At 40.9% G+C, this 21,334-nt stretch overlaps 1 protein-coding gene across 1 annotated transcript in view; it reads left to right on the top strand.

The window, feature by feature from the left end:
- The window catches only part of LOC126400242 (IgGFc-binding protein), a 40,532-nt gene that overhangs the window by 14,361 nt on the left and 4,837 nt on the right, over window positions 1-21,334 (top strand). Inside the window, 16 exon segments of the mRNA XM_050060804.1 lie at window positions 105-264; window positions 361-447; window positions 574-651; window positions 752-758; window positions 11,517-11,632; window positions 11,949-12,227; window positions 12,328-12,423; window positions 12,563-12,728; window positions 12,862-13,262; window positions 13,362-13,938; window positions 14,031-14,614; window positions 14,783-15,329; window positions 15,414-16,012; window positions 17,896-18,053; window positions 18,197-18,594; window positions 18,770-18,966. Coding sequence (XP_049916761.1) covers window positions 105-264; window positions 361-447; window positions 574-651; window positions 752-758; window positions 11,517-11,632; window positions 11,949-12,227; window positions 12,328-12,423; window positions 12,563-12,728; window positions 12,862-13,262; window positions 13,362-13,938; window positions 14,031-14,614; window positions 14,783-15,329; window positions 15,414-16,012; window positions 17,896-18,053; window positions 18,197-18,594; window positions 18,770-18,966 — 4,450 coding nt within the window.

The following is a 21,334-nucleotide window of genomic DNA, read 5'->3' as shown; positions in this document are numbered from 1 at the left end:
TTCTCTTTTCACTTGCTCCACCCATCCTCTTTTAGTACTTAACCCTGTTTTCTTTACATTGTACCTGTTAACACTGTACTTCTACAACTTTCCCCTTCTTCCAGGTGTCCTAATCCAGCAGATGGCACAGTAGAGCTGATTCATAACGGCGTCTCCACTGTGTCTCGATTCTCCTTCAGGATGTTCACCTTTACCAACTTTTCATCCGTCTACCTGCACTGCCAGGTCCACTTGTGTCTTCTGAGACACAACAACTGCACAGCTGTAAGTTGTTCTGTGTTTATGGGTGTTTTTTAAATGATTTCAGGTAGATTATTAATAGGTGCATCAACAGAAGCCTCTAATGTTGTTTTCCTGCAGCACTGCTACCCAAATTACCACAGGCAAGTTAAGAGGGACGTATCCTACCATGCCACTACAGACATCTCACTAGGACCGCTAACCCTGGTGCACCACAGGGGAGGTAAAACTATCTTATCATTTGATATTTTTTGTGCTCTTGTAGATGACACAGAAATCAATCAATACATTTTATGTAACTCTAACTTTGTTTCTTCTCCTGCAGTGAGAGAGGTGAAATCGAGCAGTGCTTCAGGCCAGCTGACTTCGCTGGTGACTCTGCTGATCTGCTTGCTGACTGCCAAAACTCTCGTATAGGTTGATTTAAGATGATCTGGATTCTACAATCACTCAGCTTTTTGATTGTGTTTTATATTCTTTCTCTTGAGTTGTGTTGTGCACTTGTGGTAAGGTGAAAAGTAGAAGTAATTATTACTTAACCACAGCAGGGGACGCCAAAGTGCTGCATTCTAGAGTTGAAGCTTCTTCCCCTTGGTTGTATTTACTGAGTATGATGTTCATCGATTGTATCCAGTAGGCCCTTTGAGGGGGGGTCGCCATCCCCCTTGTTAGAAAAATGACTGAGATTAATCTCTCTGGGTAATTTGCCATCCCTCTTTATGCCCAGGGTCTGGACCTGGACGCCGTTCTATCCAGACCCAGACCCATAACCGATTTATAAAATTTTGTCAGAGCATTTTTATTTTACTTGTCCCCCCCATTGCAAATTTAAAAAATGCCTACTGGTCATATTCTTTGTTTCTTTGTGGTGATTCCTTTCATTAAATCTCTGATATGAAATAAGTGATCATGTATATTGAAGATTAAAATCTTAAATAAACCAAATACACTGAGCAGGAATCTCATGTGCTGTTTGGGAGCTTAACCATTCTCTGCTGTACAGAGCTGCAAGCTGCTATCATTTAATAATCTAATCAGCAATAATGAGGTTCCATGAAGGTACTGTTTTTTTATAGTATACCTTTGAGTAAATGCAAGATGTCAATCTAAACACGAGCTACGTGTCTGAACTTACATATTGGTAGAATAATTTAACATCCCCTCATTGACGATATACAATTACATTTAATGCCACATTCAGTGAGAATCTTTGGACAACAATGCAGAGGGTAAGAAAGCTGGGAAAATTCAGCACAGATTTAACAATAAATTGACCGTACAGTAACACTTTAGATAACGGACCACAATGTACAGTTTAATTCTCCCCAGTCTACAGGTTATCATTTTCGTACTGATGGTGTGCTAGTACATTACACACTGATACATACATGTAGGTACAAGGGAACGAGATCTGAAGTTTGAGGACAATGTGGGAACTTCAAATAATCTAGGTATTTTTTTTAGTCTATTAGGTACTGTTCTATTATTATAGAAACAGGAACACACTATAGGACTATAGCCTGCATGTTACTGTTGTAAAGTAGGCCTACTTACAGTATGAGATACAACACTATACTTACAGGGGACCTCAGAAGCCTGAGGTGGTAATGTGGACTGTTGTTACACAGTGTGGTCTTTATTGTTCTTACAGAGTACAGTAAGTAGATAAAGTTTTATATGATGAGCTAGTTGTAGATGATCAATCTTATTACAGCTTAACTGTCATGAATAGTAAAGGACAGTGAATAAAGTTAAACTTTGACCTTTTACTTTTTTTAATATAATATCTGCCTTTGTGGTGTTAAATACTGCTGGTATTAATCAGGTTCTAACACATCTGTATTTCTATAACCACTTAATTAGAAGGTAAAACCTAAAGTAAGTATGTTCAAATTGTTGGTAACAATCCCTTATTGCACATGAAAAACATGCATACACAACAGAATGCAGATGAAGCCGTCTAAAATCGCTGGCTGGGCTTTGACAGGGTCCAGGCAGATCTCTGCTGGGACTCTAGTCAGTCCTTGCCATGCCCACATAATGACATGGTGGATCCAGCCCCACAACATAACGTCCCTAAACACTATGTGTAGAAACTTGTTACAATGATTCATGTATCCACCTGGAGGAGCAGTGATTATGCAACCTGAAACGGGTTACTGCCATCAGACTGCTGTAATGTGACCATTTTATTTCAAGTTTGCCCATTACTCCTGGACATTTTTACTGACCCAGTGGGCCTGAAGTGAGCTGTTGTCATCATATTTGATGTGCATGAGGGAGTATTCTTCCCATAGAGCGTATTTCATATGAAGCATGTGTTATCATCATATTATAAGGCCATGAAAATATTATGCTGAACGTTTTTGTAAAACACTGATAAAGATTGTTGTTCTTATGTATTTGCTACTGTAACAAGAAGTTAAGGTTATTCTACACAGCAATGGTTTTCTTTGCCCTTTTCAAAGCATGTTTTGAACAGGGACTCTTCTAGTCTGACTTAAAGCAAGAAATCTCTGTCTGGATTTATGTATGTCTTTCAGTATGTATATGCAACTCCAATTCCCAAAAAACTGGGGCCCTTTAGAAAACACAAAAAAAAAGAGAATGCAATTATTTGAGAATCCTTTGGACCTATAGTCAACTGAACGCAGTAGAAGATATCTAATGTTCAAACAAATAAACTTTATACACTCATTCTGAATGTGACGCCTAAAACACATTACAAAAAAGTTGCATTGATGAAAGGGTGCGACCAAATCACGCACTGGTGCGACCAACTGAGCAGGTTGGTCGCACCAGTGCTACCAGTGGAAAAATTTGTCTGGAGCCCTGCTTTCTCTCACAATGTCCACGTTATTATGTTAATTATGTGTACTGTTGTATAATTACTGCAGAAATAGTTCTCTGCCATGTACGAGCCCAGACATGTCATTAGCATTGTACTGGACTTTTTGTTTGCACCCATGGGCCATTGGTGTGTCATCCTTACAGGTCTCCCAGGCAAACACTATGTAGACCATCACACTGAGTGTAAGGGCCTTTGTAACACTAAGTATAAATTGTGTTTTGTTGAGCACTTACACAGCACTTAATTGTCTGTCTTTTTCTTTATTTTATCCATTCAGCAACACAGGCAGGACTAACAACATTTTCATGCTGTTGTCAAGGAGTAATACCTATAGTGGTGAGACAAGATAGATGCTGCTATCGGCATGTCTGCTCAATATTGCCTAACACTGTCGTGTGTTTAACTTCACTAGCTCCACTTTTAAAACCCTAGTTGGAATGGCTACACATCAGTGTGGACTTAGTTTAATGTTAGATTCAGGTCGATAGGTTGGTCTCTGGTGATTGGTTAGAAAAAATCCAATCCCCCCTCTCCCATGGAAATCAGTTAAGGTGGAGACAATGTCAGGCGGATGATTCAAACAGAATGGCTGTGTGGAATCCAGACACACCTTCTCAGACATCAGGAGGAGGTGGGTGGACTTTAGCTGCTAACTGATCCCAACCAGCTGGCAGCCAGAGAGCCTCCAACTGGGAGTGACAATTCAGAGTAGCTGGGACTATACAGTACATATGGTAGGTCAAAGCTGAACCAAGAAGTTAGTCTATAATCTGTGATGGATGATTTCAAAAAGTAAAAATTCTACTCTTTGCCTTCATCTTTTCCCCCCAAATAAGTTTGGCTAACCTGGGGGTTCAACCTGCCTGATCATCTGATGCCATGTTTTCTTTGCCCTCTCGAGTTCCTTAAAATGATGCTGCCACATTTCCAGATCTCAGTAATTACCATGGAGCGTACAGTGTTATTGTTACCAAAAGCCAAACGACACAAACAAGGCTTGCAGTGAGTCATAAACTGAAATTACCCTTTAATCACTGCTTGCATATTTGTGTAGGTGTACATAACCAATCCCACCAAAACTTTCACATACATTGTTCACATTATGAATACAGGATCCAAAACTAAATTATTTATTATTTATTATTAATTGACAAACCAACTAAGAGAACGGGAAGCCACATTTGTGCATATAGGGTAGTTGCTGGTAAGCAGCAAAAAACTGCCACTTCATTTCCCACTTAATCACACTTGCGGAAGTCATTACCAACATTGCTATTTAAATAACCATGAGTTAGTATTATTTCAATTATCATTAACTAATATCTAAATATTGGGAATACATATTCAATAATTGGTATCCAGATCAAACAGTGAGAAATAAAGAAAAAAGCAAGAGGTGTATTTTATTAGTGCCTCTTGGGCAAACTGATTTTTTTCACTCTATTACACACACACACACACACACACACACACACACGGGCCAAAAATACACTCACATGCATTGCACACAGGACCTGTAGACATGTATTGCTGTTGTGGAGAGATGTCAAAGTGATTTGGCTGAGCCCGGTGACCCCATGACGGCTTACATATATTTTATTTAAACACAAATACATTTAGTCTTGTGTTCAATGTGGTCACAATGCATCCCTCACCAACTCTGGGTTGATTCTGGCCAACATTTGGATAAAGTTTTTTTTTCATCCTTCTCCTGGGATCATCATCTAGCTGAATAGTACTATCAGACCTGTTGAAAGTAGGCTGTCTGTGCACCCCGATTCTCTCTTGTTGTGGATGCATGTGTCCCGCGGGTTATGCCACATTTTCCTCACTGCTTTTTGTTCAAACATTTCTCTAAAACGTCATTTGAACTCTGTTTTAAGCCTCATTGTAGCCTGTGCAAAAGCATAAAGACGTGAACACACATGAACACGGTGCCCATGTCTCACGGTCTCGTGCAAGTGCGCACACGTGAGCGCGGTGCACAGAGAAGCAGTTAGAGCTACAGGCTACAATGAGGCTAAAAACAGAGTTCAAATGACGTATTTCCAAACAGCTTTTTATGTCGGGGCTTCAGGACACTTGGATCACTAAGGACGAGCAGTATGGAGATATTTTGTGGTTTCAATTATGTGTTTTTGGACTTTTGAATCTGGGGCGCCGTAAGCCTCCATTAGGTGGAGTTGTGTTGCTACTCCCTCTCTCCTGGGATCTCTGCAAGTGATGTGAGGACTCTAAAACTTCACCTGAGCCTCCCTCGGCATATGGGTGAGTAGATAATGGCTGAATTTTCATTTTTGGGTGCACTATCCCATTAATAACAGTCTTTCTCATCATATTTTTTTAGTGGTGTGTGTGTTACTTTTCTATGCAAATTCTATCTACATGGCAGTCAATAAGCTCTCACACAGGGTAAGCAAAAACAACAAGAAAGAGAAGTCTTGCCTATTGTCACGTTTCTGCACCACTCCTTCAACTGGCACACCATTTTACAGCTGTCCCATTGTTCTTTAAATGTTTCCACTAGGTCAGTGTCAGTGTGTCATACTGATACACCCCTACTGTACATAATTTCAAGATTTACCTGAAGGTAATTAACTGTCTTTTCTTGGGTGAGGTTGTAACTAACGTTTCTGATGAATGAAAAAAAAAAGAGTTGAACTAACTAGAAATAGGCTAACACGTTGAACCCTGAAAAAATATAAAGTAAGATAACCGACTACCCTAGGGAACTGACCACATATACATATAAGATGTACCTACATGAAAAGGAGAAATAAAAGTACAGTGTAGGGTGAATGATGTTAAGGCTTCAGTCTTTTTTCTATTATGTGAGAGATTTTGTCTGGATCTGCGCCAGTATCAAGTCAGAATCAGTATTTCAGAAAACAATGTTAGTCGAGTAAAGTATTTATATACACACCATTTAAAGGTATAATTTGTTTTTAACCGCATTAAAATGTCTAAAAACGACTAGGGCTTATGTTATATACTTTGTTGAGTTCTGTATTTTCATTTTCCCAAATTTTTCCAACAATATTCAAACCTGGAGAAATCTGTATTCTTTTCAAGGTAATGGTGTGTTTCATTTGGTCACCTGTCAGTGGCATGATACCACCCCCCACCCCCTCTAGCTGCTTTTTTCACCCCGCGTCTCCATGCCTTGCAGTTATGTCATCATGAATCCATCCATCCATTTTCATCTGCTTATCCGGGGGCCGGGTCGCGGGGGCAGCAGGCCAAGCAAAACACCCCAGACATCCCTCAGCCCAGCGACGCTTTCCAGCTCCTCCTGGGGGACCCTAAGGCATTCCCCTGCCAGAAAAGATATGTAATCAGCCCAACTTGTTCTGAGTCTGTCCCAGGGCCTCCTACCAGTAGGACGTGCCTGGAACACCTCTAACAGGAGGAGCCCAGGAGGCATCCTCATCAGATGCCCGAACCAGCTCAGAGGAAACTCATTTCGGCTGCCTGTATCTGCAATGTCATTCTTACCCAGGGCTCATGACCACAGGTAAGGGTTGGGATGTAGAGGGACCATTAAATCCCTCCCTCTTCACCGTGACGGTCCGGCACAGCACTCACATCACTGCAGACACCACACCAAACCAATCCATCTCACGCTCCATTCTACCCTCACTCATGAACAAGAACCCGAGATATTAGAAGTCCCTCACTTGCGGCAGCAATTCTCTCCCAACCTAAAAGGAGCAATCCACTGGTTTCCGACAAAGAACCATAGCCTCAGACTTGCTTCACACTCGGCTGCAAACCGCCCCAGTGCCTGCTGGAGGTCACGGTGTGATGAAGCCAACAGAACTTTATCATCTGCAAAAAGCAGAGATGCAGTTCTGAGGTTCCCAAACATTATGAACGAAATGACAAAATGTGAATAAAAGTAAATAAACGCAATACTGACATGAATAAAACTTTAATTATAATAATTTCTGCCTGAGTCACGTCATATAGATTGTCATTGGTAATGGTGGTAAAAGACAACAACTCCCATGATCCCACCCTTCTTCACAATGTCATCAAAGCCCGTCTTTTATTCATTTTCTGATTGAAAGACCCCTGCAGCAAGAAACTATATACTTTTTTTTAATTCTATGTATGCATTACAGGGCTGCAACTAACGATTATTTCCATTGTCGACTAATCTGTTGATTATTTTGTTGATTAGTCGACTAATCATTTTATCGAAAAATGTGTTAAAATGTTGAAAAATGTCGGTCTGTCTCTCCCAAACCCCACAATTATGTCATCTAATGTCTTGTTTCATACTCACCGTCATGGGATAGTGTGTAAAGCTACCAATATTTGAACGTAAGAAGCTGCAATAAGAGTATTTTGGGGTACTTTTATAGTACTTTTCTATGAAAAATAACTCAAACCGATTAGTCGACTACTAAAATAGTCACCGATTATTTTAATAGTCGATCAGTCATCGATTAGTCGACTGATCGTTGCAGCCCTAATGCATTATAAATCAGAATTAGCTCAAATAGATAGACAGCTAAGAACAAGGACAACAAAGCAACAATGGACAACAACATACATTGTCTACATACAAGTCCCAGTGTTTCAGTAAATTGTGAACAAGAATACAATTGTGGAATGGCGCAATGTAAAGAGTTCTGGAATATTGAATAATTCACATTTGCAGGGTCGGTATTTTCCCATTGCCAAAGTCAAAAGCAATCTGTTATGGATGGATAAACTACCTGATTGTACAGTAATAACTTTTAAACAACTTTTTTTCACAATAATTAAGAAGATTCTGATATTAACAGTTCCCCTTCTTTGTCAGTTTTTACTTAGGTACATGCCTGTGTACTAGTTGTCCTAGTAGGTCAGAACCTTTAAACAGGAAACAAACAAAACGACAAGGTTAAACTGGTAAATAATGTAACTAATATAATTATGACATTTCTTAGGAACTTGCAGGTGTATAAAAATACTACCTGCCTATTTTGTACATCTAATTATACTAATTACATTAACCTAATTGAAATGTTAGCATGTCTTAGATGTCTTCAGCCCTCCCTTATTTAGACTATGGAATGGACACAGGATACACTGCAACATCTCAATAGCCATGTTCAGAACAGACTAACTCTTAATTAAAATGGTAGAAATCGTGAGTAAATAAAAAAGCTCATCTACAAATTATATAGAGCATTTTCTAATATGACACAAACAATCTCCATATTTAAAAAGATGGGATAAAGAGCTACAGGTAGACATAAGTGAAGAAATGTGAGGAAAAAATGTGAACAGGAACTCATAGTTACAAATTCAAACAAATATGGAGCTTCAATGGAGAATAATTTTTAAATATTTGAGGATGCACCACGTTGTGTCCAAACTAAGCCCTATAGGCAAACAGGCAAATGCTGGACACACTGGAGAGAGACATATAATCTGTTCTAGATTTTCTATATATTCCTGTTATATGTAAATCCTGCAGTGGAGTATTCAAATTACTGAATTAAGTATTTGTTTCAAGCTCCCTAGAGACCCATTGTCAGTCATACTTGGGGTATTGCCTGGAGAAATAAGAGACGAGGAAATTTATCATTGTCCATACTGCTGCCAGCTGCCAAAGCATAACACTGGCTGAGGAAAGAATCTCCATCCCATGACAGATGGAAATCAGTTTGCATGGTTAGTTTGGTTCAAGGCAATAAAACAAGAGTCTATCTAGATGGACCTGAAGGACAGGTATACTGGTGGTTGGATGGGTTACTGGCAATGTAGTTCATATTTTCAGCAATTAACACTGAAAAGAAAAGCATTCAGTTTTACTAAAACCAAAATAATATTTATGTTTTTTTATTGTACTTGACTTTATTAAAAAAAAAAATACTGGATAGGTTTCCCTTAAGGGGGAATAAGTCACAATGTTATATAAGTCTGATAATTGTCATTATTCTTAATGCACAATGGAATGTTGGGTTCATTTGTCATGAGGAAGCAATTAGATTTTGTCCAACTGATACACCTGTAACTGGTCAAACAACAGACTAATGGGACTGTGCCAGGTTTTGCAGTATAAAGCCTTGTTGCAGCACTGCGGTCTCACATAGCCCAACCAAAGAAGCACATATGAACAGGTAATTCGTTTATTTTATATTAATGAGACATTATTTTCAAATTGGTTTCTACTAATAAATATGAATAAGAACTGTTGCTGATTTCTAACTATCAGTAGAATTTAATTGAGATTTATAATACTATTTGAGGCAGTAGTGAGACAAACAATCTTTATACTGCACCGACAGCAAAGATAAAAAAAATTTTTTAATAAATTTTCCTCTTCGTCTGACATTACCAAAAATTGTTTTTGGTGTAGATCAGGATTCAGGTGCAGATCCAGGATCTTTTAACACTGCCATATCTTGCAGTGTTGAAAGATTGCAGATTCCATTGCAGGGAATGAAAAACTGTGTGCATGTGAGAAGTATAATGGACATCTTAATGTATATCTAGATTGATATGAATTTAAATCCATGCCATGTAACAAATTTACTTTAAGTGCTTTCTAATTTGTTTGTGTTTTTTTTTGTCTTTTTTTGTCTTGCTTTCTTTTAAATTTACTTGGTCTGCAGGTTTTGAATTTTAGGATTTGAGAATGGCAAGTCAAATCATACTGCCTGTGCTGCTTTGGGGGTTGTTCAGTAAGTATTTTACTTCATCAGATTCAAATTCAAAATTTACTCTTATTTGTGTTGATGCACTTCATATATTCAATAACTGACTTTTGTTTACTGAAGTTAGGAGACTCAAATATTCAAGTGGATAAAAATCAATGTGTTTGTTTTTGTAGGTACGGTGACTCCACAGACAACTCCACAAGTCACTTCACAGGCAACTCCACAAGTTACTCCACAGGCAACTCCACAAGTGACTCCACGAGTGACATCGGGTAAGTTGATCACTTCAGGATGATACCTATTACCCCTGGGTAACAGCAAATACCACTGCTGTATGACTGTTTTTCAGTACAAATGGGTATTTTGAACAGATGATGTTAGCTGCAGCTTATTTCATAACCGAATGTGCCTTTTTTGCCTTTAAAGTTTAAAAAATATATAGTACAGTACAGAATAGGAATTTAACATAAATTTCACATGCACTGAGCAGGTTTGGAAAATAACCAAGTACAGCGACTATAAACAGACAGCACACAACCTTATGTACCCTGCATGACTTCTGTCATAATAGTATACAATTTACATCCCATGCCAATGTTAGTGTGTTATTAACATAAAACAGCAAAAACTAACGGTGTGGAGATTGGAAAGGTACTTGGACACCAGAGGCAGTTTTGTCTAGGCTTTGCTGTAAGGCAAACACGTAGCTGCTAAATTTTGTAAAGACTTAAACTGTGACTTAACACCAGGAAGAAAGGCAGTGTTATGCTGCCCCCTTCTGGTTGCACCTGGGACGTGGTCCAAAGTGTACTGCACCTGTAACCACGCCGACAGTGACAGTGATGTTATTGTTTACTGACACACGATAAGTTACACTCAGACAAAACAAGATCTTAAGCTGGTGTTGAGTAATGTTTTAACTTATAGCTTTTACATGTCATTTTAACTTGTCATGGAAGGAAGAGTACAAGTGAAACAAATTTATCAACAAGTGTTGGTCAGGTGGTCTTTTCTGGTTGGTCAGTATATTGGATTAAAAGAGTCCATAAAACAAATCAAAAAGCATAATTTTGTAAATAGGACCAAACATGGATATTATCAAAGACCAGATGAAGCCATGGGCGTAAGGTGTTGTTTGCAACATTTCTAATGAAGACTAAATTAAAAGACGAAGCAATTCAGCACTCATGTGTGTGGTGCGTCTACTAATTAACTATCGATGGATATTATCATTTAGGTGCAGCGATACAGAAATGTTAAAAGTTTAAACACTGTGTTACACTTGCCAATATAGAATTTGCCAATAAGGCCGGTATAGATGGTCATTCTGTTTTTGGCTTAACTGTAGAAAATCGAACCCTATCGATGCAAAAGCCTTTCCTTACTTAACTGAGTGAGTGATGAAGTTACACCATTGGTCTGGCGAGCGTTGGCTCCTATGACCGTTGCTCTTTCAGAATCAATATGCGCTAACAGTCACTTGCATCCTCGGGTGGCTTTTGCAGCAAGGCACTGACAGTCCTCAATAACTGACTTGTGTCTGAAGCATACCATGTGATATGCTACGTCAGTACGCTTTAAGAACACATTATTAAGACCACTACAGAAAATTGCATGTCTATGAATTCACACCGTAGACACTGCCATTGACTATCTGTGTAACAATATGGCCACAATTAAGTACATTGATTATGCATGGTCCAGTCATAGCATACAATGTTTTGGTTTGGTCTTGTTATGAAAAATTTGACATCTTTTTTTCTTTGTAGGACCCTTCTACACAATTACTGGAACAACAAGCTCTGGATCAGATGATGGAAGTTCTCCTCGAATCCCCCTGCAACGCCCTTTTGTGTACTTCGGCCAGTCCTATAATCAGATTTATGTATGTAAAAATATTTAAAGCAATCAGAAAAAAATGTATCTCTTTTGAATTTTAAAAAATTCTGAAAAATTTTGTGGAGGCATCCAATCCATCCACTGGTAAACAAATCACTTCCAATACAAGAGCTGTGTTGTAAATGAACCAAAATGAAAGACAGAATACTTACTTAAATGTTTCAGATATTAAAGCAGTACTGAATATAGTTATAAAATACTGTAGCAATAAATATGTAATGTTTGACAACATGCAATTTTCAATGGGTGTAGTCAATCCCTACTAGTTCTTTGTTAGTAAGCATTGGTTTATTTGTTTCCAGGTAAATCACAATGGACACATGACCTTTAATGCAGCATATCGTAGTTACACACCTCAAAGGTTTCCATTGCATGGATCCAGAGACATTATCGCTCCATTTTGGACAGATTTAGACAACAGAGGAAATGGTCAGATCTACTACAACCAATACACCAGCGGCAGTATCCTCCAGCAAGCTACACGGGACATCAATGGGTACTTCCCGGGGCTGAACTTCAATGCCAACTGGGTCTTTGTTGCAACATGGTATGAGGTGGCCTACTATCCAACCACTGGAACAGTAAGTCATTTTGTTCTAAATTGGGTAATACCTGTAATGTACAGTATATGTGTATTTTACTAGACTTACTATAAAAATCCACAACTAACTTTCCTTTCAGCGAACAACAGTCCAAGCAGTCTTGATCTCTGGTGGCCCTTACTCATTTGTGCTGATGAACTATGGGATAATAGCCTCAACAGGTCGCAATGTACAGGTTAGAACCATTAAAACTGATACAACGTATTACGGAACATGTTTTTAAGTTGCCATGCCTTAATTAAATCCAAAGGCAATAATGGAAATGATGTGCACATACAAAAAAAAAACCTAAATTAATTTTGTTTATGTGACAGGCTGGATACGACACAATTAACTCCAGCAACCATTTCACCATCCCTGGATCATTCTCTAACAATGCAACAGGCACTGACTCAAATTTCCGCCTCAGCAGCAATGTCAATGTACGTGGTCGCTGGGCTTTCCGGATAGACCATGGATCACGAGGCTGCACGTTCAATGGTAAAACCAGAACCAGCGGGAGGTCACCACAGGTTTAAAACTAGAAAAAGTCAAATGGGTTAAAAATGTAATAGTGTTTGTATGTTAAAGTCAATGACTTTTAGGCCTTTAATTTTCTTTTCTTTTTTTAAAGGTCAACCTGTGCAGCATGGTGACTCATTCTGGAGCGACAGTACCTGTGCACAGAAGTGCACCTGCACCTCAACAGGCCTGCAGTGTCACACCCAACCCTGCACCTATTCCCAAGTCTGCCGACCAGCTGCCTTTCAGTTCTCCTGCCAGACAGTGCAGAGAGGCACCTGCAGAATAAGTGGTGATCCACATTACTATACCTTCGATAAAAGACTGTTTCACTTCCAGGGCACCTGCACCTATGTTCTCTCTGAGCAATGTGGTCCTAGGTTGCCCTACTATAGAGTAGAAAGCAAGAACGAGCACCGAGGCAGCACTCATGTTTCCTGGACACGACTGGTCAAAGTGTTTGTCTATAATGAAACCATTGAGCTTGTCAAGGGACATCGTGGCGAGGCTAAGGTTAGTGTTCTGACTGTGTTTAAACTTAAAAATTGACTTTTTCCAATGATTCCAAATATGTACTTGCAACTCTTGACACACTTGCTGGTGTGCTTACAGGTTAATGGAGTCTTTGCAGCCACTCCCATCTTCCTGAGGAATGGCACGGTCCAAATTTATGAGTCAGGTTTTTCTGTGATCGTCAGTACTGACTTTGGCTTAGAGGTGTCTTATGACACAAATCATTATGTCAGGGTCAGTGTGCCCTACACTTACCAGAATGCAACATGTGGCCTGTGTGGAAACTTCAACAATCATCCTGAGGATGACTTTCGAACCCCCCAAGGCGAGCTTGTGAGTTCTGATGTGGTTTTTGCCAACAGTTGGCAAGTATCAGGAGCAGATGAGCCCGGTTGTGAGCCGCAGTGTAGAGGACTGGACTGTGCTGCCTGCAGCGAGGCTCAGACAGCTTTATACAGCAACAGTGCCCACTGCGGTATCCTCCAGAGTACTTCTGGACCTTTTGCTGTTTGCCATCAACGACTCCCCCCACAAGCCTTTGTGGAGAGTTGTGTGTTTGATCTGTGTGTGGGAGGAGGGTACCAACCCATTCTGTGCCAAGCACTAAATGTGTATGCAAGTCAGTGTCAACAGAACGGTATACAGCTGCCAAGCTGGAGGAGAGAAGGCTTCTGTGGTATGTCTGTCTGTCCATCAACATTATTTCAAATAATTCTATTGGGTAGAATGTCCATGATGTAAATTTCAATGTTGTTTTCTTTTGTCTAGAAATCATCTGCCCAGCCAACAGTCACTTTGAGTCCCAAGGCACAGGATGTCCAGCTACCTGCGTCAATCCCAATTCTACCCACAACTGTCCTCTCCCTGCCCAGGAGAGCTGCATCTGCAATTCAAGCTACATCCTCAGTGCTGGAGTCTGTGTCCCTCAGTCTGAGTGTGGCTGCAACTTTGAGGGTAGATACTACCGCTCTGGAGAAACTGTAATACTAGATGAGGACTGTGGAAGGCGTTGTAGCTGCAGATCTGGCTCCATGACCTGCCGTTCCCATGGTTGTGGCCCATTTGAGTCTTGCAGGGTGGAGGAGGGGGAAACAGGATGCAGACCTAACAACTATGGAACATGCTGGATAAGAGGCCCAAGGTCATATCAAACATTTGATGGACTCATATACCATTATCCTGGAGCGTGTCGATTGACCCTGGCCAAAGTAATGGGACTGTCTAGTCACCCACATTTTGTGGTGACAGCAGAAAAAGTGCCCAGAGGCCAACAGGGTTTTGCCAGGGTACTAAAGTTTGAGGCAGAGGGAACACAAATCTCCATTGAAATGACAGATAGCAGCAAAGTTCAGGTAAGTCAAAATAGATTTCAAAATAAATTTCTGGTAACGCAAGAGAAAAGTTTTATGAAAAAATAGAATGATCTCTGTCTTGCTGTTGTAATGTTATTTTGAACAACACATAAAAGGAAACATGTTCCCCCATAAAATCTAACACTGGTTGTTTAAATGGCCCTTCAGGTTGACGGTCAGCAGATCAGGCTTCCATTCAGCTCAGCATCCAACCGAGTCCAAATCTACCACAGCAGTGTTCACAGTATCATCCTTCGCACCTCCTTTGGTGTGACAGTGCAGACAGTCTGGCCTCACTTTGTGCGTGTCACTGCACCGGTTACCTACAATGGTTCACTGGGTGGACTCTGTGGCAACTACAATGCTAACCCACATGATGACTTCCACACACCCAATGGCATTTTGATCCACAGCTCTCAGGACTTTGGGGACAGTTGGCGAGATGGCTCCCTCGCTGCACACTGTGTGGAAAATGTAAATCATAACCCGAGAGCAAACTCTAGTGAGTACTGTGGCATTATTGGCTCACCGCACGGGCCATTTGCCCAGTGTTGGGCTACGGTGGAACCACGGCAGCATGTGGATGCATGTGTGGAGATCATTAGGACCTCTAGAGATCCAGCATCAACACTATGTGAGGTCCTACGAGATTATGCACTAATGTGTCAACAGAGGGGTGTAGCCCTTGGACACTGGAGGAATGCAACTGGTTGTGGTAAGCACTATGTCCCCTTTGTTGTAAGTGGCCTTGATATAATATTAATGCTTGTGCTCAATGAATACCGTTGTTTTTCTCTAGAGCAAAACTGCCCTCCAAACAGCCATTATGAAGTCTGTGGAACATCTTGTCCCTCCACCTGCCCCAGCCTCTCTTTCCCTTTTGCCTGTAACACTGTGTGCCAGGAGGGTTGCCAGTGTGATGCTGGATTTGTCCTCAATGGAAACCAGTGCGTACTGCCAACAGCGTGCGGATGCTATCACCAGGGACGCTATCGGCGAGGGGGTGAACAGTTCTCGGATGGTGAGGAGTGTCAGAGCTTGTGTACCTGTGATGGCACTACTGGGGCAGTCCACTGTATCCCCAACTCCTGTGGTCCCCAGGAGTCCTGCCGTGTGGTGGAGGGTGAGTTTGGCTGCCATCCCAACCCTCATGGCACCTGCTCTGCCTCTGGAGACCCTCACTACAAGACCTTCGATGGCAAGGCCTATGACTTCCAGGGAACCTGCCGCTATACTCTGGCAACCCTTTGTAATGCCACTGATGGACTCCACCAATTTTCAGTGGAAGCTAAGAATGACCCGAGGAGAGGGCGGCGAGTTTCAATCACGGCTGAAGTGTTTGTAAATGTGTGGGGCTATGAAGTGCATATGTCAAGGAACAGTCGCGGTGTGGTACAGGTGAGTTACACAAATATGAAGACATTCTTTATCAGATCATCCCTCTCACTCTACATCTACTTTTAACCTATTCCAACATTACTGTCTTTCAGAGGATGAACAGGCTGAGTTTTAAAGCTAGAGTAGGGATATTGGTTTCATATGAAACTAGAAGATCTAATGAATCCAATAGTAACTATGTCATGCTAGCTTTTCACAAAGGTAGTTAAACTATGCTCCAAAGTAAGGCTAAATTTTAGCAAGGGAAAATGTGGCACAGCCATTTTCACAGGGGTGCCTTGACCTCTCACCTCAAGATATCTGAATGAAAATAGGATCCCTGGGTATCCAAGGTGGTTTCTCCGCAGTTTCCAGAACAAAAGTGCTCACTTTGATGTCTGAAAAATGCAATTCTTCCATAAATCTCTACGTTTCAAGAGTTTTTTATACCAAAGCCACAGCATGGATTTTTCTATGGTGTTTCTCAAGGTCTTGGTGTCTTAATGTGGTATTTTGGAGGGATTGTACCATTTTATTAATTCTTAAGTGGTAGATAATGCTTAAATTAAGCATCAAATCCGTGTACCAAATTAGAGGTGTATCTCACAAATTCCACTACAATACGATACTATATTAATTCTTTGAACAATACAATATTTGCAGATATTACAAAGTCTGCAACGATACCATTTAAATTCAATGTGATTCAGGGGCCTGCAATCGATATGAGATATTACATGCCCATTTAACAAAATTGGTTACAGAAGGTGCCACCCCTTTCCTTTTGCTTTTGGCCATAAAAGATAAAAACAACACATTAATAATGGTAAGTAATTGTAACTGCTTAAGAACAGTTAAGTCAACTTTAATTGACTCCACGAACACAAAGCCCTTTCTGGAAGAAAGATTTACATTTAAACCCAAACCATCATCTTTTAAAAAAACTTGAAGGCAGAACTCTCCTAGCAGCCAAAAAACATGGATTAACAGCAACATCATTGAACAAAATTATAATATTTGGCTCAATAATAACTGTCAAGGTTCATAGACCACTTTTTTTTTGTTCGTCAACCATAATTAGCTTAAGCACTTTTACACAACATAAATTAGCTCAGTGGCTAACAGAGTTTTCCTCTACTCATAGCATAACAAATTACATGTATTATTCATACTACTTCTTAGTCATCACTGGATTAAGTCACTGTATCTCCCAACAGAGCAGCAGGATTGAATTTCAGTCTGCATGCACGTTTTTTCAGCCGAATATAGGTGCAACAGAGCAGCTAACGTTACTGTAGTGAGAAGTTAGCGGAGTGAGATGTGTGCAAAGATTTCCGCACTGCTGATTTATTCCTGAGTAAATAACGTTATCCTCGTCGTATTTCTCTTGGCTGCTTGCCATTTTCTGCCTGCTGCTGTTTGATGGTGACACAGAATCTCAAAAGGCGTAACCTTAGGACTAATGTGGATTGAGGCTTTCACTTTGCATCAATAATATTGGATCATTGATCACTGAATTGATATATCACTTCAGATTGATGGATCGTTACACACCTATAACAAATGGTATCAACCGAAAAATTGCCTCAACAGCTTATGAGACATGATTGAATTGAGCAAAGGAATAGCCATCATATACTTCTATCATATTGCCTTTATAAACTCTAAAAAGTCGAAAAAGGCACCTCACCAAACACAACGCTTATTACATATCTATGATGAGAGGAACTTGACGCACAGTGCTGTGGCATGTACTACTGACCTGCTAACTCCCATAAAGCCGCTCCTGAAGCTATTAATCTACACTGAATTTGACAGTGATCATTTCTTTAAAGCATTAGATAGTTGCAACCCAAATACAAGTCTATAGTTGTTTTTCTGATTTTGTCTTTCTATTGTTACAGGTGAATGGAGTGACTAAAAACTTACCTATTCACTTGAATGGAAGTCGTGTCTCTATCTATGCAAGAGGGTCTCGCACATTTGTCCGTGCTGATTTTGGCCTGACTGTCACATACGATGGATGGAGTAGAGTGTCCATCTCTGTACCTCCCAGTTACAGGTATCTAACATTAACTGTGGACCATGTTTGAATTCTTTAGCTACCTTTTGGAAAATTAATATTTTCACAAATATTTTCCACATGTAGCTCTAATCTACCAACACTTCTTTGACTGAATGTATTAACTAATTTCATCAATGCAGAGGAAAAACATGTGGCCTCTGTGGAAACTTCAATGGAAATCCAAATGATGAGTTCCACACCCCATCTGGAACGACGGTCACCACTCCTGATGAGTTTGGGACAGCTTGGAAAATTGAAGGCGACTACACCTGCAGTGATGGGTGTGGGTCCTCTTGCCCACAATGCACCAATGAGTTCCCTGCTAGAGCCCAATGTAACGTGATTCAGGCAGCTGACGGCCCCCTCAGCTTCTGCCATGAGCACGTGGACCCAGCGCCATATTTCAGCAACTGTGTGTTTGATGTGTGTGTGACAGAAAACCAAGACCAAGATCTGTGTAGGGCCATTGAAGCATACACCAGTGCCTGTCAGTCTGCTAATGTTCAAATCTATCCTTGGAGACAGAACACCACCTGCAGTAAGTCAACCCATCAATGTGTTGTTTATTTACTGTACAAACAGCCTAGGAAACAATCAAAGACAAATTTTCTCAGTAACTTGATCAACTGCATTAATCTAAAGGGTTAGTTAACTGAATTAAGTCATAATTTTTAACCATCTGACATCGATTATTTGTTTCCAAACTTATAAAGGACTTAACTGTCCAGCCAACAGTCATTATGAGCTGTGTGGTACCGACTGTGGTCACACCTGTGCCAGCAGCAATGATGCCACCTGTGAGCAGGGTTGCTCAGAGGGATGTTTCTGTGATGAAGGTTTTCTCATGAGTGGAACGAGATGCGTCCCTGAGGAAAGCTGTGGATGTCAATATGACGGCTTCTACTACAATGTAAGTCACATCCAGTTAATGCTTTGCAAGGTATTTCACAATATTTCCATTTAAACATGTTCTTTAATTTTTTCATGTTACAGGCTGGTGAGTCCTTCTGGACAGAGGGTTGCTCCCAGCGATGTAAATGCCATGCTCCCAATGACCTGCGCTGTTCTGCTGCATCTTGCACTTCTTCACAAGAGTGCACCATCAGAAACGGCCAGCTGGGCTGTTTTGATGATATGACCACCTGCACCGTGTGGGGAGACCCACACTACATCACCTTTGATCACAAGACCTACGACTTCCAGGGAACCTGCCGTTATGTTTTGGCCACACTTTGTAACGACACTGCTGGACTCCATGGATTCTCAGTGGAGGCTAAGAACGAGCCCTGGAAAGGGCTGACAGTTTCAGTCACAGCTGAAGTTTTTGTCAATGTGTGGGGCTATCAAGTGCACATGTCGAGGGGAAGCCACGGTGTGGTGCAAGTGAGTTCAACAACTTTTCAACCCTTGCAGACATTCTTTTTGAAATCTAATCTGAACAGATGTCGTTTTCAAAAGCAACAGATAGTTGCACCAGAAATACAGTTCTATGATTGCTCATCAGCCTCTGTTTTTCCAATGTTACAGGTGAATGGAGAAACTAAAAACCTGCCTGTTCTCTTGAATGGAACTCGTATTTCTATCTATGCAAGAGGATCTCACACTTATCTCAGTGCTGATTTTGGCCTGACTGTGAAGTACGATGGATCCTTTAAAGTCTCCATCTCTGTACCTTCAACTTACAGGTATCTGCCATGTTTGAATGCTTTTGTTTACATAGTAAAACATCTATATTGTCATATATTTGACACATGTAGCTTCAATCTATCAACATATTGTCATCAATGCAGTGGAAAAACATGTGGCCTCTGCGGAAACTTCAATGGAAATCCAAATGATGAGTTCCACACCCGATCTGGAACGACGGTCACCACTCCTGATGAATTTGGGAAAGCTTGGAAAGTGGAAGGGGACTACACCTGCAGTGATGGGTGTGGCTCCTCCTGTCCACGATGCACCAATGAGCTGCCTGCCAGAGCCAAATGTGAGGTGATTCAGGCAGCTGACGGCCCCTTCAGCGTCTGCCATAAGCACGTGGACCCAGCGCCATATTTCAAGAGCTGTGTGTTTGATGTGTGTGTGGCTGGACCTGATGCCCTGTGTGCGGACATTGAAACATACGTCAGTGACTGTCAGTCTGCAAATGTTCAAATCAGCTCTTGGAGACAGAACACCACCTGCAGTAAGTCGACCTGTCAATTCTCATTTAAAATCAACATAGAAACTAATACTAGCAATCTGAGTTTGTGTTTCATGAGCAATTGTCTACTCACAAATGTGGGTAATGGACTTGAGTTATTATAATCATCTAAGGTCACTGTTTCTTTCCTCACTCATGAAGGACTTGACTGTTCTGCCATTGCCAACAGTCATTATGAGCTGTGTGGTACCGACTGTGGTCACACCTGTGCCAGCAGCAATGATGCCACCTGTGAGCAGGGTTGCTCAGAGGGATGTTTCTGTGATGAAGGTTTTCTCATGAGTGGAACGAGATGCGTCCCTGAGGAAAGCTGTGGATGTCAATATGACGGATTCTACTACAATGTAAGTCACATTCCTGTTGATACTCTCTGAACTTGCAATAAGCAATATTTCCATTGAAACACGTTATTTAATTTGTTCATGTTACAGGCTGGTGAATCCTTCTGGACAGAGGGTTGCTCCCAGCGATGTAAATGCCATGCTCCCAATGACCTGCGTTGTTCTGCTGCGTCTTGCACTTCTTCACAAGAGTGCACCATCAGAAACGGCCAGCTGGGCTGTTTTGATGATATGACCACCTGCACCGTGTGGGGAGACCCACACTACATCACCTTTGATCACAAGACCTACGACTTCCAGGGAACCTGCCGTTATGTTTTAGCCACACTTTGTAACGACACTGCCGGACTCCATGGATTCTCAGTGGAGGCTAAGAACGAGCCCTGGAAAGGGCTGACAGTTTCAGTCACAGCTGAAGTTTTTGTCAATGTGTGGGGCTATCAAGTGCACATGTCGAGGGGAAGCCACGGTGTGGTGCAAGTGAGTTCAATAACTTTTCAACCCTTGCAGACATTCTTTTTGAAATCTAATCTGAACAGATGTCGTTTTCAAAAGCAACAGATAGTTGCACCAGAAATACAGTTCTATGATTGCTCATCAGCCTCTGTTTTTCCAATGTTACAGGTGAATGGAGAAACTAAAAACCTGCCTGTTCTCTTGAATGGAACTCGTATTTCTATCTATGCAAGAGGATCTCACACTTATCTCAGTGCTGATTTTGGCCTGACTGTGAAGTA

Source organism: Epinephelus moara, chromosome 13 (genome assembly GCF_006386435.1).
Source record: "Epinephelus moara isolate mb chromosome 13, YSFRI_EMoa_1.0, whole genome shotgun sequence".
NCBI lineage: Eukaryota > Metazoa > Chordata > Actinopteri > Perciformes > Serranidae > Epinephelus > Epinephelus moara.
Note: the sequence above shows the minus strand (reverse complement) of the source record. Positions and strands in the feature narration are given on the sequence as shown.